This window comes from Asterias rubens, chromosome 1 (assembly GCF_902459465.1).
Source record: "Asterias rubens chromosome 1, eAstRub1.3, whole genome shotgun sequence".
Lineage (NCBI taxonomy): Eukaryota > Metazoa > Echinodermata > Asteroidea > Forcipulatida > Asteriidae > Asterias > Asterias rubens.
Window position 1 is genome coordinate 15,387,159 of NC_047062.1, and position 23,638 is coordinate 15,410,796.

Sequence of the window (23,638 nt, forward strand, 5' to 3'; positions counted from 1 at the left end):
CGATCTTTTACAATAGATATTGTGAAAACAGCGGTCATCTTTGCAGAAGTCGAACCCCCTCGGGCCTGTAAATGCTGCATAGACAGCTGCCATAAAATAACTATACTTATAAAGGCACTACACGTTTTGTAATTGTCAAGATTCCCACTTGGTGTATCCCAACATGTGCGTCAAGTAACACATCTGTGAAAATTTGGGCTCAATTGGTCATCGAAGTTGCAAGAGAGAAATGACAGACGAAACACACTTGTGGCAAAAATGTTTGTGCTTTCAGATGCCTAAAAAAATGCTTCAGGTCTGAAGTGAGTTATTTGAGTGAGAATTGACCTTTTTCTTAAAAACTACGGCACTTCAGAGTGAGCTGTTTCTCACAATGTTTTATACTATCAACAGCTCTTCAGAGCTCGTTACCAAGTTAGTTTTTATGTTAACTATTATTTTTAGTAATTACCAATGTCGTACAGTGCATTTGAATCACTAATTTTAATGTTGTTCCCTTGACCTGGATAAATCGTTGTCCTTGTTCACGTGCCACATGGCAATTATTCTCCCCGGTCATTCGTTCATCAGAACCCTTCATCAGTGTGGTCACATTGACGTGCGTAACTCTCAAGGAATGAGGGTCATACATTACTGGGTGACGGTTTGGTAAATATTTCAGTTGGACGTCAAATTGCTTTAAATTGCGTCACTAACCCCTTGTGTAACGATTGGCAGAGAGGAATCTGGGCACTGTTCTTCCGCCGGTCTCTTTTAAAGGCAGTGGACACTATTAGTAATTTCTCAAAATAATTATTAGCATAAAACCCGGTAACAAGTAATGGGGAGCTGTCGATTGTATAAAACATTGTGAGAAACGGCTCCCTCTGAAGTGACGTAGTTTTCGAGAAAGAGGTAATTTTCCACGAATTTGATTTCGAGACCTCAGATTTAGAAAATGAGGTCTCGAAATCAAGCATCTGAAAGCACACAAGTTCGTATATGACAAGGGTATTTTGTTCTTTCATTAATATCTCGCAACTTCTCTGACCAATTGAGCTCAAAATTGCACAGGTTTTTTTATTTTATGCATATGTCCAGTTTCTTTAATATTATTCCTGTCCGTCATTCAACCGCTAAAATAAAACATGACGATGTGGATAGTGCCTCTATTTGTAGGACAATTGTAAGATTCTTTTGGACAATGACATACAAGCAAAAGCTCTCCAGAGGGGACAAAGTAATAAGTATATATATATATATAAACAAAAAAATCCGCAGACCCCACAGGATCTATATTGAAATGATCCAAACAGTCAAATCAGATGAAAAAACTGAAATCCCCCAAAATAACCTGGGAAGGATTTCACAAAGGTAGTCCTAACTTAGGACTAGTCCTAGGCAATGCTAAGAGATAGGACCAGTCTTAACTAACGCGTTTTGGTCATCGCAAACGCCGAAATCGATCGCTAAATCTAAAATCCATCGCAACTTAGCGATGGATTTTTAGCCGACGATTTCACTAAAACTTAACGATGAATATACTCGTCGCATAGTTTTATTTAGCGATGACAATCTTGCGATGACATGTTAGTGGTCGCAAAGTAAAATTTCATCGCAAACTTATGATACATTGCGCCATTATGTGCTTATAGTTATAGCGGTGTACGTTTTGACGTATAAATTGCCCGTGATTTAGAGTAAAATGAGTGGCGCTACATTATTTTAGTCTTGCGGTCTTTTACCTGGTAGACTCAGATTGCCGATGACAACTATCAGCGACGCAACTGCAGCAAAGAGCCCCTTAATATCGGTAAAAAGGAGATACTATATGGGTTCGATTATTTTAACCATCATTTTTAGAAAAAATGTGTAATGTATTGGCAAATTGACAGTGTGAAGCTATATTATTAGACAGATATGTCAGAATTTTCATCAACCCCACCGTAACAACAGATTTACGAAAACTGTTTATTAAAATCTAAAATTATAATAGAGGCCATAGGCCTATAAATGCTTTAACCCTTTGTAAATGAATGCCTAAACATCGTCCACAATAGTTCGTATGCACCAACATGACAACGACTTACATATAAACTGCACAATGCCATTTCATTTCGAGCGACGACCGACGATTTTGTTGCGGGATGTCAAAGGTCACTACTATTAGCCTCGTACAAAATTTTTATTCCCCTTTTAACGTCATCGCAATTGCGAAGACTTTAGTGAAACGCAGAATTAGCAACATCGCAATTGCGATGGATTTGAGGTTTGCGATCTCATCGCAAGTGTGTTAGCGATGATCGCAAACATAGACGTTAGTGAAATCGGCCCCAGTAACTCATCCTAACTAAGGACTGGTCCTATCTCTTAGCATTGCCTAGGACTAGTCCTAAGTTAGGACTACCTTTGTGGAATCCACCCCTGGACAGTCTATTTTCTTGAAAAGGGAGCGGATATAACAAAGAGAAAATGGGTCATACCTATAATGACTATAGTGATTGCTGTATTAGATCTCGGCCTATATTTCCAGGTCGAACTAATTGTGTGCTGCAGACCCAATCTCGATGTAACGTGAGTTTATATTTAGAGCCGGTTGATTAATCAGGGTGAGGAATTGACTTGCTGAATCCGAGTGTCATATTAAATTAAATGTGCACAGTTTGAAACGAGTTATTGAGGTAAAGGTGAGGACACTACGTTACAGCGAAGTTTATTATTGCCATGATTGACGAAGAGAGATTACTAAGGGAAGTCTTAATCTGTTGAATCTGAAGTCCATGTAACAGCGACGGTACTGGGGTAGATTTGTAGTGTATATACACACATATATATACTTCTTCTTCTTCTTCTTTTTATTTGGGGGGGGGGGTCACAAGGGGTGGACCGTTTATTTTAAAACTCTATTACAAAACACAACATTATTCTTGCTTATATTGTATTATGGTAATTTATTACAGTGCACAGTTTGATCTTTTCGGCCAGTTTGACGTCCTGGGGACGGAATGCTTTTTTTTTCGTAAATTGGAATCGATTCTAACAGTCGGATTCATCACGTATTGCAGCTATCCGTACCTGAGGCTGCTTGGCGAACATGCCGAATGCGAGCAGACAATTACGTGTTGAGTGGCACAACAAAAAACTATTCCATTTTCGAGGTAATTGCTTGGGAAGTATAAACGAAGTAAACCATGTAATGACCTCTTTCTGCTAGGAATGAATTTGGAAATCCCCTTGAGGTGTTCATTCACAAGACGGAATCATTGGGTCATCTTGGTTGTTGTTAGTTTTTTTGTTTCATGAGTATTGGGAAGCGAGAAAATTAGCGGAGCTCGAAACTAAATGTCGCACAGGGAATTATTTAAAAAGGTATTCTGTATTCAGTGTTTGGTCTTGCCTTTAGCTGTCAATTAAGCAAGGGGTGACTTTTTTATTTTCCTTTTTTGTTTTGTTTTGACAAAACAAACTAAGTTGATGATGACTTAAAGCCGTGTTCACATTGGACTTTTTTTTTGAAAAAAAAAAAAAAAACAGCGAGCAATAGTGAATGTACATTGCGAACAGCCCGGGAACATGTTCCACAGGAAACTGAAAACGGACATCTTCTGCTGTAATAGGTAACCTGGTTAAACTAGACTATTTGGGGGGGGGGGGGGGCAAAATGGCAAAATGCTAAGTGCGATAGAAGTGCGTTTCGCGTTGGGCAAGGGAACACACTGATGGCGTCAGGTGAAATGGGTCGATGACCGATCCATTAAGCTCCGCCCATAAAAGCTTTGGCCAATCATAACCGCGTTACACGCCCAGAGTTCCGACAGGTGAGGGTCACAGTCAAGATAATAACCGTAATGCAATGTAGGCTCACGAAGTCGTATTTACGAGTTACACGTACTAAAACGTATCGAGATAAGTCGTACGTACGAGTTGCACGTACTAAAACGTATCAAGATAAGTCGTACGTAGGAGTTGCACGTACGAGATAATAAGTCGTATGTATGAGAAAATTAGGCGTACGTGTGAGATAATAATGATCAAAAAGCGACACCAATACATTTTGTGGGGTAGTTCAATGCAACGTTGTCTATAACAACAGGTGGTAAGTCACGATTGACACAGATATTAAATTGGACATGGAGAAGAGATTGAAGCTGTTTTGGAATGGTTTAAATTGGCTATATTTGCCTGAAACCACGTATTGGAGAAACCTGAGGATTGGTTAAGAGTTGAGTGTTTTAGTCAGAGTAGCAGAGTTGAGGACTGGGAATGAGAATAGTTGGACCATTATCGTGAGTGATACAAAGAAGACGAAACAGGTCAAAGGTCATACAAGAAATGGGGCCAAACATGGAACCTTGAGGCACTTTGAGAATCATTGAGACGGATAGATTAACCATTTTGACATCAGTATTAATGAGATGCAAAAATAAAGACAATCAACAAACCATTTCGGAGCGACCCCTTTAATTCCATGTTGCTCCAGTTTCAGTAAAAAAAAAAGTAGTTTAGGATGTTATTCTGAAGTAGAGTTTCACAAGATGCCCAGCAGGTGTCATCCCATAATAATGACGTAATAATTTTAGCAAATAAGTTCTCAATGTGAACCTGGAGTGAATGACCTCCGACTCGGTTCCTATCCGGCTAGGCTCCTCTGAAGCTCTGTCTCTAGCTCTGGTAAACCACAAGCTATTCTTGATCAAAACCTTTTGTTAAATAATGATGTACGACAAGTCATTACGTGGAATAATCATAAGTGCTTAACTCCCACAAGAGTCCCCCTGCATAAAGTGTTCCTCGAATACTGCTTGCTGATGCATTCCATAAAAAAACTATTATTGTCAACTTAGGAAGAGCCAGGAAGGACGTTTCAATATGTCCAAAACGTATGTGACACTTCATAACGCTCTGAAAACAGCTTGACACAAGACTATATAAAGGGTTAGCAGCTGTGTTTTTTTTTAGTCAGGTGGTGTGTTTTATTCTTCATCGAGATTTAATTAGTCTTCGCCGAATGATGGCCACAAATTTGTCGTGTCTCCTTGTCACTGCCGTTCGGGGCAATTGTTTGACCTTAAGCGCTTTTAGTATTTACCCTTAGTCAATTTTAGTTTCTGTGAACTTGTTGCTGTGAAGCTATGCTGCAGATTAGCAGCGTTTGGGATCGGTGTATTTGAGGAACCTGTTGTGTGTTTTTGACATGTGCGAAGTTTAGTTCGAATGAAGTGTCAATTTCAACTTCTATAGCATTTTGTTTTTGATGTTGGTAATGACTTTTTCTCTGAGCGTATGAATAGCCAAATACAGAACTATTTTGAGCTCACTTTGTAGTGTTGATCTTTTACATCAACAACATAAAAGTACTTTTTTTTTATACGAATATACTATTTATGTCCATCTGATTATTTTGTATCTGATCTACACGAATATTATAATATTCTTGGACGCTTTAAACAAGATAAGTTGCAAGAATTGCCTTTATTGCCTCACAAACGCACTAAATAACCCCTAGTTTTTTTTAGTATCGGATGATTAAAAAAGTTAAAAAAAATAAATATCAAATAAATCTCAATCTCCCTGGAGGGGGTAATGAAGCCAAGAAGTCGTCCAGGGTGTCTTTGGTTGATAGTTATTAGGTCTGAGCGTTGATTGAATAAGATCCATCACCAGTCGACCATTAGTTAGCCTTATACTCTAAACTCGCTCCAAACTGCGGTTTCAAGCGTTTTAAAGGAACAACATTACGACTGAATTGCAATCCAAGACTTTTATAAATTAGTAACAAATCAGGGCCCTGTTTACCCGGGAAGGCGAAAAACATCCTCTTCAATTGGCAAAGTCTCCTCGCCAAAGTGGACGGTACTTAGCGTGATGTATCGCATAGCAAGCCCCGATGAGGGAAATCAGTTTGAAGTCAAATCTACTGATTACTTTGGGGAGAGTCAATTCCAAAGCCAGTTCTTCAGATTTACAATGAATCGTTGTGACTGCATCCCTCAATGGATTCTCAGCACTAAACCAATGTTTCTTATCTATCCAATTATGTGTTCAATCTTCAATGTATCTGGTGGCGTACAGTGCTTCATCATTGGTTACATTTTTGTTTTCCCGAAGAATTAAAGGCAGTGGACACTATTGGTAATTGTCAAAGACTAGCCTTCACAGTTGGTGTATCTCAACATATGCATAAAATAACTAACCTGTGAAAATTTTAGCTCAATCGGTCATCGAAGTTGCGAGATAATAATGAAAGAAAAAAACACCCTTGTCACACGAAGTTGTGTGCGTTTGGATGGTTGATGTCGAGACCTCAAGTTCTAAATCTGAGGTCTCGAAATATCAAATTCGTAGAAAATTACTTCTTTTTCGAAAACTATGGCACTTCAGAGGGAGCCGTTTCTCACAATGTTTTATACCAACAACCTCTCCCCATTACTCGTCACCAAGAAAGGTTTTATGCTAATAATTATTTTGAGTAATTACCAATAGTGTCCACTGCCTTTAAGTTACTGTTCTGCAGGAAGAATACTACACGTTTTTTTTTGTATTCGTGTATTGGATTGGAAGGCAATTTATTTGCTTTGCTAACAGGAATGATTATGTGCATTATGTATACGTCACACCCATTGAGCCACGACGCGTTGCGCAAATTAGTACAGGAAATATCGTAAAGCTTTACTCTCAAGAGGACTACACTTTAATTTTGGGAAGTGCTTTAGATTTTTTAAACATAACGGTTTCACGACGTCTAGTTGCAATATTGTATACAAAATTTACTTGCATCTTCTCAGCGTGGTGTTGATTGAAACACACCTAGTCTTATATCGATTTAGGACGACTAACTCGTCCTAATGTTAGACTATAATATAGCCTTATAAGTTGTTAATATCTACTATGACTAGTCCTAAGTTAGGACTAGTCCTATAAGTTCCTAGTGAAATCGCCCCTGTAAACCTATGGCAATGCCAAAATACCAGTATTTTCACCACTTGGTGTATGCATATAAAATAGCAAATCTGTGAGAATTTTGACTCAGTTGGTCATCTAAGTTGCAATAGAGTATAACGAAAAAACTGTTGCACAAAATTGTGTGCTTTCAGATGCCTGAAACAAACTACGTTACTTTAGAGGGAGCCCTTTTTCACATGTTTATATACTTTCAACATCTCTCCATTGCTTGTTACCAAGTAAGTTTGTATACTAACAATTATGATGAGTAGTTACCAATATGTGTCTATCGGTGCCTCAAATTGTTTAAAAAACATAATCCGTATACCATTTCTTGCGAGGTTACCATGTAGACCCTTTCTGGAAATCACCCCTTTTCTGGTAATCACTCCCCTTTTCTGGTAATCACCCATATCATGCCTCAAGACGTATCTGTGTAATTACCAATCAGTGATGTCTGAAGTGGGGGTGTTAGACTTCCCTCAAGTTGCATTACCGCAGAGAGCGTCTTCAAGTACAGGGGATGGCTCTCTCCTGACGTTTTATCAATCTTGTTTTCTCGTAAAGGAAGTTAGTGACAGTCAGTGAAGACGAGAGTTATAATAAGAATGCGCGCACGCTCACTGGTTAACTCAGTCAGCTCAGGAAACAAATTTTTCCTGCACATAAAAATTGCCTTTCTTATACATTTTCCTGATTTTTGTGTAAGGATTCCATTTTTTGAATTAATTTAAAAGAACAAATATTTCCTATTGAAAGGCACTTAGACAGTGGCAACTTCCACGTGCAGGACAAAAATGCGCTCAGGAAAACCCACACAGTGCAACTTGTGGTATCCACGATTGAAAAGGTCTTGTTTTTATGTACATCGGAAGCTTTCTATTTATATGTATTCGGTATTAAGTCTGGCAGCTGGTTCTACGTCGATCATGTCGGCCGGATATCGCTTTGAAGGGGGAAATGTTTACAATCAGTAAATGATATCCGTTTACAGTGTGACTTACAGTGTGACTTACCTTGGTAAGTGGTGTTTGAAGCTTTGCATGGAAAAATAACCCTCACTCTTTTACAGATTGATGAATTGGATCAATTCGGAAACTCATGACAAGCAATACACTGTGGAAGTCTTGCACGATTTGAACTTCCTGTACCAAGTTGGTCCAAACCATATTGAGTTTTACGACTGCGTGCTGCCTCTGTCACATTGGTAATTGTAAAAGACCAGTATTATGTAACCCAATATATGTGCAAGCAACAAACCTGTGTGAAAGTCATTGAAAAAAAAAGGTGTTTTCACTGTTTTCAAGTATTGAGTTTTAATCTCACGTGATCAAAACTAATTGTTGCATCAGACACTGTTGCATTTCAAGTCTGGGTTGAGCTAGAGTTGGACTGTTCTGCGGGGTTAAATTCTAATGGCTAATCTAGAATCAATTTTCTAGACAGAAGATCCATTTGATATATTCAGTTCCATTGCAGATTTAAAACTAAAAACCTCATTTCCCCAAACTTTATACCCGTTGTGGTTTTATTCTGGTCGGTTGCTGGTGGCCATTTTTTTTTAAGCCACGATTTCCAGAATTACAGTTCAACTGTCTGGCTTCTACCCCCGTAAACGAGTCCTTAGTATCGATCCATGAAGTGGGGTATTTCAAGTTCAGATTTCTAAAAGGGTGTAAATTGACTTGGACATGAGTGCATGAAGACAAGATTCTACTGAACCACGCTATATATAAATACGCACATTTATTTTGAGTTTTCTGAGTAATCGGAGATAGTCGATAATGAATGTGTCTGCCTTAGGCCTATATACTTTTATCCATCGCCCACCCTTCATTACACTTCATGGAATTGAGGCCTATAGGCTACTCTTTTATCCATCACCCACCCTTCATCACACTTCATGGAATTGAACCAGAATGTCAATTTGCTAGAAACATTTCTTGTTGGAGGGAGAGAGGGGGGTGGGGATCTCATCTCATCTCATCTAGGCATTGTCCATCCACTGCAGGATGTAGCCCTCTGTCAGATCTTTCCAGGTATGCCGTTCCTTTGCTATCCTTGTCCAGGTCCCCCCCACCAACTTTGTTATGTCATCCCTCCATCTTTTCTTCGGTCTGCCCCTGGATCTTTTTCCTACTCGGGGTTGCCATTCTGTGGTTCTTATGGTCCATCTGTTATCTGTCATTCTTGACACATGGCCTCCCCACTTCCATTTCATTGTGCTGACATATTGGATAATGTCTTTGACTTTTGTTATATCCCTAATTGCTTGGTTGGGTATCCGGTCTTTCAGTTTAATCCCTAGCATCCTTCTTTCCATTGCTCTCTGCGTGGTAGCTAATTTCTTGTTTATCTGTTTGGTAGTTGACCATGTTTGGCATCCATATGTTATTGTTGGGAGTACACATAGGTCAAACATTCTTTTCTTCAGGGAAATTGGTAGTTGTTTGTCGCATAAGATTTCTTTGGGGTGGGGATAAACATGATAAAATCTCCGTTTTTGCTTTGTGAGTGAACTTCTATTATACGGGATTTGTGGAGCATAGCGGCAGACAGTGTCACTGTTTTACTTAAAACATCTGTGATTTAGGCTTTATCTGGCTTCATCTGTTTTTTTTAAGTAAATGCATAAGAAAACACAATGTTAAGTTATCAGCATTTAATCACATAAATGTCCTTTGATTTGGGTGAAACAACCGCAATCAGCTGTTGCAGGTTTAAGAACATTTTTTTAAAGGTTCTCAGAAATACAGTTTTCTCGAAAATTACTTTATTTCAGTGGAAAATTTGTCACTTGAAAATTGTTTTATATGGACTTCGTATAATCAGTAAGCTGTCAGACAAAAATAAAACGATCATGTTTTTCATCTTTACTATTCCAGTATATAATACCATTAAGGACTGACTTTCGAATTTTCCATTTGAAACAAACACAACCTTCACGCAGCCTCTTTATGCTGTCTAGATAAGTGACACGAATGAAGACTAGTCGTTCGCAGTCTGCAACGAGAAACACGCTCTCCCAGTTCGTTCAAACTAAATCATTCTCTTTTAATTCCCCAAGAGATATTACAAATTACTGTGGAGCGCAAATGCTACACGTTACAATAGTATGGGTCGATAGCTGTACAAAGGGTCCCTCAGATTGTTTGTTCTTCAAAGCAAGCGCAAAAGCAAAAATTGAGTTGGAAATTCTTATAAATCATATCGTTTGTTCCTGACTGTATAGGCCTTAGACAGGCCAGTTCACTCATGCAACGAAGGCAAATGCCTCCATGCCCCTGGCCATTGCCTTTGTGCCCATGAAATGATCCATTAGAAATGTACAGTTTCTTCAAATTGGTGTCCTTTAATATCAAGAAGCAAATGCCTTTGTGCCCTTGCCCTTTCCAAAAACGAAGCATACAGGCCTGTGCCTATGTATAATGAGTATCATTGTGGTAGTTAAGGTTAAATCATGTGTTATTTTTTATCTCGTATAGGACTGCTAGTCAGTTTACAAACTAAATCTTGAAGGGGTAGCCTCTGTCAGATGTTCTCAGAATGTGTAATTACTTGTGCATTTAGGGGACATGCTTGAACAGGAACATGACGTCGACGAAAACTACCGCATACTCCTTCGATCACACGGTGGGGAAATTTGGCCCAAGACAGAGGCGTCAAACTTAAAGGCTGATTGACACATTAGCATCTTTGTTTCCTAGTGAAATCTTACTTGAGAACACGTAGAGACGTCGACTCAATCCCCAGGGCACCCATCTCCTTCATCTGGACCTGCCCCGTCTCATCTTATCACTCATCTCTCATTTAGCGTCACATCCCCAACCCGTCGTTTTCCTTCTCATGCCCCGGCGTGTTTCATGGCTAATTTATCTCGTCTCTATTTTACAAGGAGTTCATCTACGCAGCGTTTGCGTTGACGCCACGGTTGACGACCAGGGGGGGTGGCGTGAGTGCAAGGCGGTCGTCACCAAACTCTGCCGTGCTTGTAAACGCATCTGCCAAATTTAGTCACTACTCCGCCCATGGGATTCGTCGAAGCATCCAACCCGTCTATACATGACTTTTAGGCTTCCGCTGTTAAGTTGTACTCAATGCATGAATTCACCGAGACTTATTCAATTTTCTTTCGTCGCATAATTCGCGTTTTGGATGATGTTTTTGACACTTGTATCGAGGAGGTTGAGGTTTTCAGAGAGATATCGATGCGTTGAAATGTCAATGTGAATTATTGATCATTATACTTCGCCAAATTCACTCGTAGTGTCAGTAGCCGTACCTTTTTGACCCGGGAGTTTGCTTGTAGATTGCAAACACGTAGCGTCGTTTGCAGTGTGTTGTGGGTCGGGTAGAGCGACGAGTAGACCTATGTTAGCGTAATCATACGTCTTCATTTGGAGTGGGATGTGGGGTAGGGGCATAAAAAAAAAGGCTTTTATTTGCAAAGTGAGACTATTTTGATGTACGGTATTGAACCAGTCAATTGTACCTTTTTATTGATTTCGTTTGGGTGGGGGAAAGGGGGATGACAAGGGTTTTAAGCATCGGCTGGTGGGGGTGGGGGTGGGGGTGGGGGTGTGCTCCAGCCCCGCGCCCGCCCTTTTGTTACGCCAATACGCCCGAAAAGTAATATCATATCCGGATTCCCGATTGCAATGTGCTATAATATTATAACTGGCGACTACAGTTTTGCATAACATCTAGGGTAGGGCCTACTATACGTTACTCTTTACATGCAAGTTGTTTTAGTTTCACAAAATCATATTTAACAGCTTGAAAGAGTTGTAATAAGTTGAATACATGTGTACTCTCATAATATAAGTTGCGGTTGCTCTGAAGCAGTGGCTTATCAGCGAGTGGAGGTGGGGCGACACGGACTCCCCCACACCCATGGCCCACCAGAACCATTGCCCCTGCTCCCCAGCTGTAAATCGAAAACCCCAGATGTAAATCGAAAAAAATGTATTAATGATTGGTTCGATACATATAAAAAATACCCCAAACTGATATAATTTGATGTCATACAGCTTCCTCCTGAATACGAGCAGAGTATAGGCCTACAGTTCGAGACGTCGAGGCCAAACCGGCTCTTTTCAGAGGCAACACTCTATCAAAAGAGATTTATTACATGGTTGTAGCCGCAAGTTTACTAGTAGTTTGTTGGTTCTGATGTAGTTTGCTTTTGATCTTCTATACAGGTACCTCACGGAAACGAATATTGAGAGCCTGACAGCTACAGACTTTGTTAATTTGACGCTTCTTAATAGCATGTAAGTAACTACAGAATTTTTTTTTGTGTTAATAGATTCTATACATTAAGTAAAAAAAAAAAAAAAGTATTTTGGAAGAAGTCATGACTCCGAAATGAGCTATTAACTTTGTATTTAATATGACATAATTATCTGCTCTAGCTGCTTAGTGGTGTAACGCAGGAGCACGCGGAGGTGATCAAGGACGACCAGACACAGGCATATTTTTGTCAAATATATTTATAAACATTCACCTCCAAAATGAACCTATCAGTGCCCCTCTTTTTTTTAGTAACAAACCTGTGCAATGTTACATTACTTTCTAAAAATGAATGCTAAGATTTGCAAAGACAAAGTGTGTGGAGAAGGGTATCAACAGCCAACCTTGTCCCTGCTATATATAGCCACTGGTGAAGTCATTAATTCGGACACGTAGCCGCTTTTTGGGCAGTTTGTTCTTGTTCTTGGAAGCGAACTAATGAAAGTATGCCTCTTCTGTCATGCTTTAAATGTCAAGTCACACTTACATGGATTGATCGAATTGTGGCCAACGAGCTGGGCTTAAACAGAAAAGGGTTGTGAGAAAATGTATAGTGCATGCAATAATTGATATTATAAAGTCTTGATTATATACTTATTTTGAACTCATTTTTACTTCAAGAATTCTCACAGAAAATGAGAAACTGAGGACTATTGAGCAAGGAACGTTCGATAACTTAATCGAAGTAACACGAATGTAAGTAATAATTTATGGTCTTTATACAAATAATTTCTTCACAAAATTAATTTCATAAATCCAGCTCTTGATACTAGCGGTTTGCATTCGATTTACATTTTCAATACATCGGCCAGAGTTTAACACGGAAAGCTTTCGCACATTCATAACAAAATATTTTGATGGTGAACAAAAACAAAAAACAAATCTTTCAAGTTCGTTGTCACGCATTCAAAATCACGCATTTCCCCCTAACGCAACCAAGCATATGTTTTTCTTTTTGAGAACACATTTTGTTCTTCGCATTCAGCAGGTTCGTGTGAGTATTTGTGTTCAAACCCACAATTTCACCACTCTTCAATTGAATTCTACAACCTATTTACAATAAATAATTGAAGAAACATGAATGATTGAGCAGCCTCATCCAGCTGGCATTTTCAAAGTTTAATGATCTTTGAACCATCTTATTATTGTAGCGATGCTTCACTGTTGCAGTCGAATTACAGTCGTTTGATTGTTGAACGCTGATGTCATGAAAAATTCATTTTCAATCGAAATTAAATGAGCAAGGTATTAAATACTGAATGAGTATTTTGTTGACACTGACCGGGAAAACCATTAGGTTGAAAGTATTGTTTGTATATGGTGCTCAATGTGTGGCATCATGGTGTATCCCCCCCCCCCCCATTATTGTGATCTTTGTTTTCGGAATCACCGGAATTATGTAGGGAATTTTCAGGGGTGATGGGTAGTTCTTCTCTACACAAGAGGCAAAGAGTTTGGTAGAGTCTGGGACAATTTGGTTCAACGGCATAGACACTACTGGTAATTACTCAAAATAATTGTTAGTATACCAACTTACTTGGATACGGCCAATTCCGATATTTCCAGAATGCATGGGTAATCAGAAACTTCTCCTTTTGGACCGGTGTCACGTTAAAGGGAATGTACACGTTTGGTAATTAATCAAAACAAGTATTAACATAAAAACCGACTTGGTAACGAGCATTGGAGAGCTGCAGTATAAAACTTTGTGGGAAACGACTACCTCTGAAGTAACGTAGTTTTTTAGTAAGAGGTAAATTCTCACTTAAATATTAAAAGACTTCAATCTAGAAGTCTTTTATTCCTATCTGAAAGCGCACAAGTTCGTCCAGCAAGGGTGCTTTTTCTTTCATCATTTTCTTGCAACTTCGATGACCAATTTAGCCCAAATTTTCACAGGCTTGTTGTTTTATGCTTAGGATGGGATACACCAAGTGAGAACACTGGTCTTTGACAATTACCAAACGTGTACAGTGCCTTTAAGCCAATTGTTCATGTTTCTATATCAACTTAAACATATTATTTCAAATAGAATCCATTGCCACTCTTGATGATACCAATAGAGGGCGCATCACTGTGTCGTAGCGGGTGGTTCTAAACGTCTACTTTGTATTTTGTTTTTAATCCTCGGCTTTCTCTGTCTTGACTACACCAATTAGTGATGTGACCCACTCGCCACTTTTGAAAAACTTGGACCAAGGTGTTTTTGGATACCTGCCGCACTTGAGTAGTTTGTAAGTATAAATAAGAAACAAACAGTAACTAAAAACAATCCAAATTAAAAACAAATTAATCAGAACCAAAGAAAATGATCAGACTTAATTTGTCATGTTTTAAAAATGTATCCATCGAAAATCACATAACGCGAACGTTTTTGTGGGCTTATTCACGAATATGGAATTGTCTTGTTTCAAGATAATGCAGTCTTAACAAACAGTAACTGTATTTGCCATCTAACCCAAAGCTGCAGCAGAGTACTAAAGCCTGTGCTAAACATCACACCTTTTACGTCACACTTTTCTTTCAATCTTTTTTCTGTCTGTGTTTTTTTTTCTTGTTCAGGTCATTTGAAAAGTGTGGTCTGGAAAGAATACCCAATCTGACGTCACTGGTCAACGAAAACTCTCTCAAGAAACTGTAAGTAAACTTCAATAGTGCGGCCGAGACTTGTTGGTTAGAAAAATGGACCCCAAGATAATTCTTTGTTTAAACTGGTCCCCACATTTAAAAGCAGTGGACACTATTGGTAATTACTCAAACTAATTATTAGCATAAAACCTCACTTGGTAAAGAGTAATGGGGAGAGGTTGATAGTATAAAACATTCTGAGAAACAGATCCCTCTGAAGTGACGTAGTTTTCGAGTAAGAAGTAATTTTCCACGAATTTGATTTCGAGACCTCAGATTTAGAATTTGAGGTCTCGAAATCAAGCATCTGAAAGTACACAACTTCGTGTGATAAGGGTGTTTTTTCTTTTATAGTAATCTAGCAACTCCGACGACCAATTGAGTTCAAATTTTCACAGGTTTGTTATTTTATTCATACGTTGCGATACACCAATTGATAAGACTGGTCTTTGACAATTACCAATAGTGGCCAGTGTCTTTAAGGGAGTTCTTAAGGAAAGGGAATAATCGAAAAACAATAGCAGGACCCCACAAACTGGACTCATAAGGTTATCAGAATTTGGAGAGATGTGATAGCCTACATTATGATTTTTGGGGTTGAACAAAGAATTGACTAGAGTGGGATTCGAACCAACGACCTCCCGATTTACGTGCCGGCGCTCTACCAACTGAGATATCTAGCCCTATATTGGCGGTGTCCCTATTTTGTCAATATCTTTGTTCGGGGTGCCAGTCAGAAGCCATACAACCGTTAACTGCCGTGTGGCCAGGGATCACACCCAAATTACGATACAACCTGGGAAGCGGCAGCCAGGGGATCACCTCAAGGGGATGCGACTTTTTGTTTCAGATATCATTATAAACCACAAGGGAAACTGACTGGGTAAATTTTGAAATGATTTTTGGGGTTGAACAAAGAATTGACTAGAGTGGGATTCGAACCAACGACCTCCGGATTAACGTGCCGGCGCTCTACCAACTGAGCTATCTAGCCCTATATTGGCGGTGTCCCTATTTTGTCAATATCTTAGCTTCTGACTGGCACCCCCGAACAAAGATATTGACAAAATAGGGACACCGCCAATATAGGGCTAGATAGCTCAGTTGGTAGAGCGCCGGCACGTTAATCCGGAGGTCGTTGGTTCGAATCCCACTCTAGTCAATTCTTTGTTCAACCCCAAAAATCATTTCAAAACTTACCCAGTCAGTTTCCCTTGTGGTTTATATTGATAGCCTACATTATGACTATGACCTTCTTTTTGTCTCTTTTTTCTGCCATTGTCACCTTAACACTTAATACGACTGTTTTAGACATTCCTTAGTAATAAATATCACCCTTCTTGTTATTTTTGTATCTAGAGTATTTTCCGATAACAAGATATATTCCCTGGAGCCGTACAGTTTCAGCACGTTCTCGTTCGAAATCTACACACTGTAAGTATGGAGGGTTTTTTAATGATAATAATAATCATTGTTTAAAAAAAAATCATTCCAAAATACTAACCGAAACAACCATTTAGGGCGAGGTTTAAACTTTACGAGTAGGGCCATCTTTCGATTTTGCCAACTTAATGCGGATTTATAGGCCAAATCCGTACAGCAACATGCAATAAAAGTCACCTGTATAACCTGTTAATATCACAACTTAACCGCTGTACCTATTTAAATTATATTTTTGTTTAAAGGCAGTGGACACTATTGGTAATTACTCAAAATAATTATTAGCATAGAACCTTTCTTTGTGACGAGTAACGGGGAGAGGTTGATGGTATAAAAATATGTGAGAAACAACTCGCTCTGAAGTGGCATAGTTTTCGGGAAAGTAGTAATTTTCCACGAATTTGATTTGATTTCGAGACCTCAGATTTAGAACTTGAGGTCTCGAAATCAACCATCTAAACGCACACAACTTCGTGTGACAGGGTGTTTTCTTCTTTCATTATTATCTCGCAACTTCGATGACCGATTGAGCTCAGGTTTGTTATTTTATGCATATGTTAATTAAGATACACCAACTGTGAAGGCTAGTCTTTGTTAATTACCAATAGTGTCCACTGCCTTTAACACGCAAAATGATTTCTGTTTGTTTACATAAACGTCATTTGGTGTTAAAGGCACTGTGCACGTTTGGTAATTGTCAAAGACCAGTGTTCTCACTTGGTGTATCCCATCATAAGCATAAAATAACGAGCCTGTGAAACTTTGGGCTCAATTGGTCATCGAAATGGCGAGAAAATGATGAAAGAAAAAACACCCTTGTTGGACGAGTTTGTGTGCTTTCATATAGGAATAAAAGACTTCTAGCTAGAAGTCTTTTATTATTTTAGTGAGAAATTACCTCTTTCTCAAAAACTACAATACTTCAGAGGGAGCCGTTTCCCACAATGTTTTATACTATCAACAGCTCTCCAATGCTCGTTACCAAGTCAGTTTTTAAGTTAATACTTGTTTTAAGTAATTACCAAACGTGTTTATACCTTCCCTTTAAATTGGAAGCTATCTGATGTGTTTTGGAATAAGTTATCAGTAGTTGTATCTCAAAATGCCATTGTTTTGTGTTTTCTTGGCCTTTTCTTGCCGGTAAAGGTTTTACTGTCAGCCATTTCTGTAATAATATCGATTTTTGTGTGTGACATTGTTTATGCAGGAATGTCAAGATAACGAAGAAATATTGAAATGATTTGGTGAAACTGAGTTGATGTCAACCCAACCAATGAATAATAACAAATTACGAAAAATAAAAATTAAACACAAAGAAGTAAGCTTAGTTAGGTTCTTTTTGGTCATGACAATGACGTGGATTAATGACCAAAAGTACTATACACCCATAGATAAACAAAATGTTGCTTACCAGAATGAAGTTACCAGCCAAAATCCAATGTAACCTTACAATATGTGACTGGTAGCCTGCATATTTGAATGCAACAGAAGCACTATCTCTTGTTTTGTATTCCGTTAATTCCTTAATACTATGCATTACCGTTTAATGCTTCAGGGATCTAATGAACTTTTTAAAGAGCTTTTGTGTGTGCCCCCCCCCCTCCCCCTGTGTAGCGCCCTCTTTTGAATCAACCTCTCTCAGCCGATGGTAATTACCCTTCTCCGGGGGACAGAATGTCCTATGACGACACTGGCACCGCATAAATATTTTCTATTTCTTTCCAGAACCCTCTCAGGAAATGACATCTCGACAGTTCCTGGCAGGGTGTTTGCCGGCGCTAAGATCACGGTCTTGTAAGTACAACCCAAAGGCCATTTTACTTTTCCAAGTCAATTTATATGCTGTTTGATGGTTATACCACGAAAAACGATTTGAAAACCGATCGGACGTCGACGACCGCAGTTGATTGCCAATCTTGAGCATGTGACGTCATCGGCGGATGTAATTATTTTGTTAAAATCATCTGTAACTATACAGTGTCTTACTGGCGATCTAGTGCTCTGACATTGCAAATTAAATGAAATTTAATTAAAAACATGTGTTTTCCATTAAATCCTAAATACTGAAAGTGCACTTCAATAGCTATGTCCAGTCATGGAGGATAGAAATAGTTCAGTGTTTCTACCTCCATGGTTAATGTTACTTCTTAATGACAAGGTATCATCTAATCCAGTTTGGGGAGTTCTGATACAGTACTGTCTTTTCGTTTAAGTTTGAATAACAAATGCTTGATTTAATTTCTGTATCCCCCCCCCTGCGCACCAAAAGCACCGTGTTGTCCAGCGATATCCGAGTCTGTGGGCACAAACATTCCAAAGCCTATACAGGCTGGATTCGAACTCACGACCCCAGTACTCTGGCGTCAGTGGCTGAACCACTAGACCACCGAGCTTGCCCGGTGTCTATGTCTATCAGAGGAAGGGTCTAATCCTATCGAATTGTTATTTTCTTTGCAGACAACAAACACAATTTTTTATTTAACTTGTTTTGACTTTGCTCATTTCTTTGCATTACAGAATCTTGTCCAAAAATCCCATTTCTGAGGTGGATGACAACATGTTTGATGGCATAGAGGGACTTCGAGAAGTGTAAGTTTAAACCAGATTTGGAAACTTAAATAATTAACCGAAATGCAAGATATATATTGTACCCAAACTTTCCAAATAACATAACAATGAAGGTTTGATTAAAACATGTAGGCCCCTAAAGTATTTTTACACATTCGAGCAATGGGAATATTGTGATATATAATTTTGAAAATGAACTAATTAAACGTCTGTTTTTTTAATTTTGTACAGGTATTTGTCTGACACGAGCATCAGCAGGCTGCCAACCAAGGGCTTGAAAGACATCACTTTGTTGGACATTCAGGGCACGCCAAATCTCAAGCATTTCCCGCCATTATTTCGTTTCCAGAGCATCAGCACCGCTAAGCTGCACTACTTTAGCCATTGCTGTGCTTTCTACTATAACACCACAGAGAACACACACATGGCTAAGATGCACAACATAACCGAGGCGGTGGAAGATGTGGACTGTCCTACAAGCACCAGCCAGCCGGTTCGTTCTGCTTCGCCCTTTGAGTTCTTAGACAACCGAGAGGCGTCTATACCGAGGGGTAGTCGAGAGATACTGGATGAATACATCCAGAGTGCTGTTGTCCCCCCGAATAAGGAATCCTCGATGGGCCATTCTTTCTTCATTCCAGTAAACAACGAGTCGCTCATGGCCGTTACGGGAGAACCGTTCATTGGACCCTTCGGTGCAGACGACACGTCCGATATGGGATTCCGTGAAGAGGTGGTGGATCCACACGTAACGCATGTCATTTACGGTAGCACATGTCACGACATTGTCCCCAAGAACTACTCCAAAGTTAACTGTTCACCCCTACCAGATCCGTTCAATCCCTGCTCTGACGTCATGGGGTATCCATTCTTACGGGTGATAGTATGGTTCATTGCGAGTACAGCTATGATAGGCAACCTTGTTGTGATGGTCGTTTTGATAGCGTACAGGCATAAGATGACCGTGCCTAAGTTTCTCATGTGCAACTTGGCATTTGCTGATTTCTGTATGGGTATTTACCTCTTGATGGTTGCTGCCGTAGACGTACATACTCTCGGTGCCTACTTCAACTACGCCATAGACTGGCAGTTCGGTGCAGGCTGCAAGATAGCTGGTTTCATATCGGTGTTCTCCAGCGAGTTGTCTGTTTTTACCCTAACTGTCCTGACGATCGAGCGGTGGTACACAATTATTTATGCGATAGACTTAAACAAACGCATTCGATTACGACAGGCTGGTCGCATCTTGCTTGGTGGTTGGTTCTTTGCAATTGTCATAGCCTCGTTGCCGTTCTTGGGTGTGGCTGGGTATGGCGTTACGAGCATGTGTCTGCCCTTCTACGTCAGGAAAACGGACAGCGCAGCCGCAGTTGCCTACGTCATTTTTATTTTGTTGTTTAACGCACTGGCCTTCATAGTCATCTGCGCATGTTACATCAAGATGTACGTTACGGTAAGGAATCCACATTCTGCCATGCAAAGGAAAGATTCTAAAGTAGCCAAGCGAATGGCGGTCCTCATCTTTACTGATTTGGCATGCTGGGCTCCAATCGCCATCAACGGCCTCTCGTCAATATTTAACGGCAAGAACGCCCTACTCACCACCGACCAAACTAAAGTCTTCATTGTCTTGTTCTATCCAATCAATTCCTGCGCCAATCCCTTCCTGTATGCGATCTTCACCAGAGCATTTCGACGTGATCTATTCCTCCTGTTGGCAAAGCACGGCATGTGCGAGAAACGCGCCATGAAGTACCGGCCGACGTATACCAGCAGCCCCCGCTCAATGTCCCAGGTTAACTCCACTACAATGCGTGACGTGTGCCCTAAGGGCTCCTCCCATAGGGGTTCATCAGCGTCTGTCATGACGCAGATTACCAGCGATGCTCGCCCATCTATGGTGTCTTTCGACAAGGAGAGCCCGGATAACAGCCCTAAAATGAACATTGAGCTTCAGTTTGTAGTCACTCCGGGATCCTCACTTCAAAGCCAAATCCCAGAGGATACCAGTATTTCAAACCAGTTGGAAGTTTCCCACTCACCAAATACAGGCAGTAAGGCGGGTGGCATCAAGAAATTAAATGAATACTCCTACATATTGGATGGGTTACCACCAGTACCGGAAGAGCATAACAGTGACCGTCCGGAGCCCTCCTCTAAGCCGTTCCAGACTGAGCTGGACGACAATCTCAATCCGTGTCGACCGGGCAATCCGCTTATCATCGAGCATTGTGTGTCCGACAACTTTGTCGACATGGAACCGGTCAACCGTGAAAGCTCTTCGTTACTTTCATACGTAGCTGGCAATGGTGACGTGGACGCAGCGTTAACCAATGGCAACCGGACAGACATTGGTATCCAATCAGTGACTCCCAATGATCATGAAGTCAATTCCAAGTTGATACAGATGAATCTAACAAAAGCGGATGACGTCGAAACTACTCTTTAATTAACTTCGTGTTTAAGACGACTGCCCCGACGAAAACCATACCAAAGAACTATTATGCTGGATATCTTCAAACGATTAGGCCTATCTGAAAACCACGAAATGCACGTAATCTGGTACCTATCGGTGGTCAAGAAATCACGTGCAAACTGAAGCCCAGTTCATACATCATGTGAATGCGATGCGAAATTGTGACGTCACAGTTTGACGTCACAGTGGACCAATCAAAACATATCCAATGAAAACATTGTGTCCAATAAAATCACTGCTTCTAAAAAGCAAGAACCGGTCCTTGCGGATAAAGACAGGGGGACACACTTTTACAAACACTTGAGGACGCTCCATATCCACAGTGATGTACAATTTCCATTCCTTCTGTCCATTGGCCATCAAGGATGCTGGCCTAAATAGCAGTAGTTACGAAAGACCGAACAACGGTAAATTTTATGTACCGAGTCAAAATTGTAATAATAGCACTCCATTGTACACAATATTATAGCCTAATTTGCGACTACAAGTTCTCAATTCATTTGTGGAAGGTGTGTGTGAGATGGTCTGCTCACCATTATGGATTCGAGGTATAAACAAAATATAGTTATTGTTTGATGCTACGTTTTAGTTAATCATTATGCGACATTAATGGGCATTCACAAGAAGATAACAACAAATGTAAATAGTTGGTGACGTTAGATTGTTCGATTTTTGCATCCATTACACTTTTCTGTAAAGTATTTATATCTGTATCAGATTCAATACAAGGGAGGCAGGCAATTTTTTCTTCTTTCTTTTATTTTAGGTTTTCCCGTTTATTTTTTTAATACGAATGCAAAATTGGCCACCCATTTGGCAAAAATGACCGGAGAAACCTTGTGAGCATAAACCTAGCAAAAGACGTGCAACAACCAGAAAGGAAAAAAACAAGTGTAGATTTTTGATTTTACCGGCTTGTTTACGGGTACACCATGTTATCTCTGTTGTTCCGATGTTTGGTCTATTTTATTCTAACCGTCGTCTTTCTGGCAGGGGCCGTTTCAACAAAGAGCTAAGATTGATCCTCAATGTGTATAAATGAAGTGTGACGTCACAAATGTACATGACAATACTGACAACTCATCTCAAGATCAATCTTTAATAGTGCTTTGTGAAATCGAGCGAAAAATCGAGTGCAAGGATGAAGTTTAGTTAAAAAATATATCTAAATACATCATGAAAAGCCTCAAATCCTACAAAGAGCAGACTTGCTTATCGGGAAGACTTCTTAGAATAGAATTGAGATCAGGAGATATGAATAAGTGACAGATATTATTGTTGCAAATAATAGTTAGGCCTAATGGCCTGACGTTTCGACCCTAGCAGAGTTTTTCTAGAATAGAAGGCTAAAAGACAACACAAACCTGAACAGGTAACTAAGTGTCCTGCAGTCGATTTCACGAAACGCTAGGATTGATCCTATCTCGAGTTAGGACGAGTAACTCGTCCTAACTTTGGATTAATCTTAATGTCTGCATGCTACAGTGCAGGGTTGGGACCCGTCCTAGGTCTTAAGATTAATCTTAAGTTATGAAGAGTTTGGTGAAATCGACGGCTGTCCACGTTTGTTCAGTTGTCATTTTGCATTCGAGACAGACTCTGCCAGGATCAAAACGTCATTTACCAGTGTTTGCATTTATACCGTAGGTCTTTTTGGTTGGCAGTTTGTAGCAGCTAATTATAATTATCATCTCAAGTACTATTGCTACAAACTCCCGCAATGATGAAATCAGTTTAAAGGATTCGGCGAGAATTTAGCATCTTTATGTTATGAAATGAAAATGAAAATATTCAATCATTAGTTGAATAAATGCTTTAGACGTTTTACCTGTATATGTATATATATAAATAAATAAAATAAAAAATATATACTTTCAGAGTCAGACATTCTAACAACTGAACCAGACTAAAATCAGTTGCCCAAAAGTTTGAATGACTTTTAGAAGAAACCGACAATCAACAGCTGCAAAGCAAACATCTTTTATCATTATGTGTGTTTAAATATTCGAAACCATTAACTTTTGTATACAACTAGTTTGTACCAACTATAGTTTGTACCAATACATTTTCCCATTTTAGCCTTCGAGAAAATTTCTGTTAAGGTCAAAATCGTCAGGCCATTAGGCCTCACTCATTTTTGCATATCATATATCCATGTTCTTTTGATTGGTTAGCAGCAGTTTGCAACAGCTAATTCTATTTTCTCAATGTTTATTATTAACGGCTTACTTGTATTGTATTGTATTAAAAATGTAAATAGAAATTGTGAAGATGATTTTATTTCACATACAAAAATAATGTAGTCTTCGTTCG

General features: G+C 39.5%; 1 protein-coding gene across 1 annotated transcript; it reads left to right on the forward strand.

Annotated features, from left to right (window-relative positions):
* The first annotated feature begins 7,850 nt into the window (after positions 1-7,850).
* Positions 7,851-22,765, forward strand: LOC117298053 (follicle-stimulating hormone receptor-like). Its single transcript, XM_033781285.1, has 9 exons — positions 7,851-7,894; positions 12,123-12,194; positions 12,835-12,909; positions 14,373-14,447; positions 14,776-14,850; positions 16,201-16,275; positions 18,007-18,075; positions 18,799-18,870; positions 19,081-22,765. The coding sequence occupies exons 1-9, from the start codon at positions 7,851-7,853 to the stop codon at positions 21,296-21,298; spliced, it is 2,775 nt and encodes a 924-aa protein (XP_033637176.1). The 3' UTR covers positions 21,299-22,765.
* The last annotated feature ends 873 nt before the right edge of the window (positions 22,766-23,638 follow it).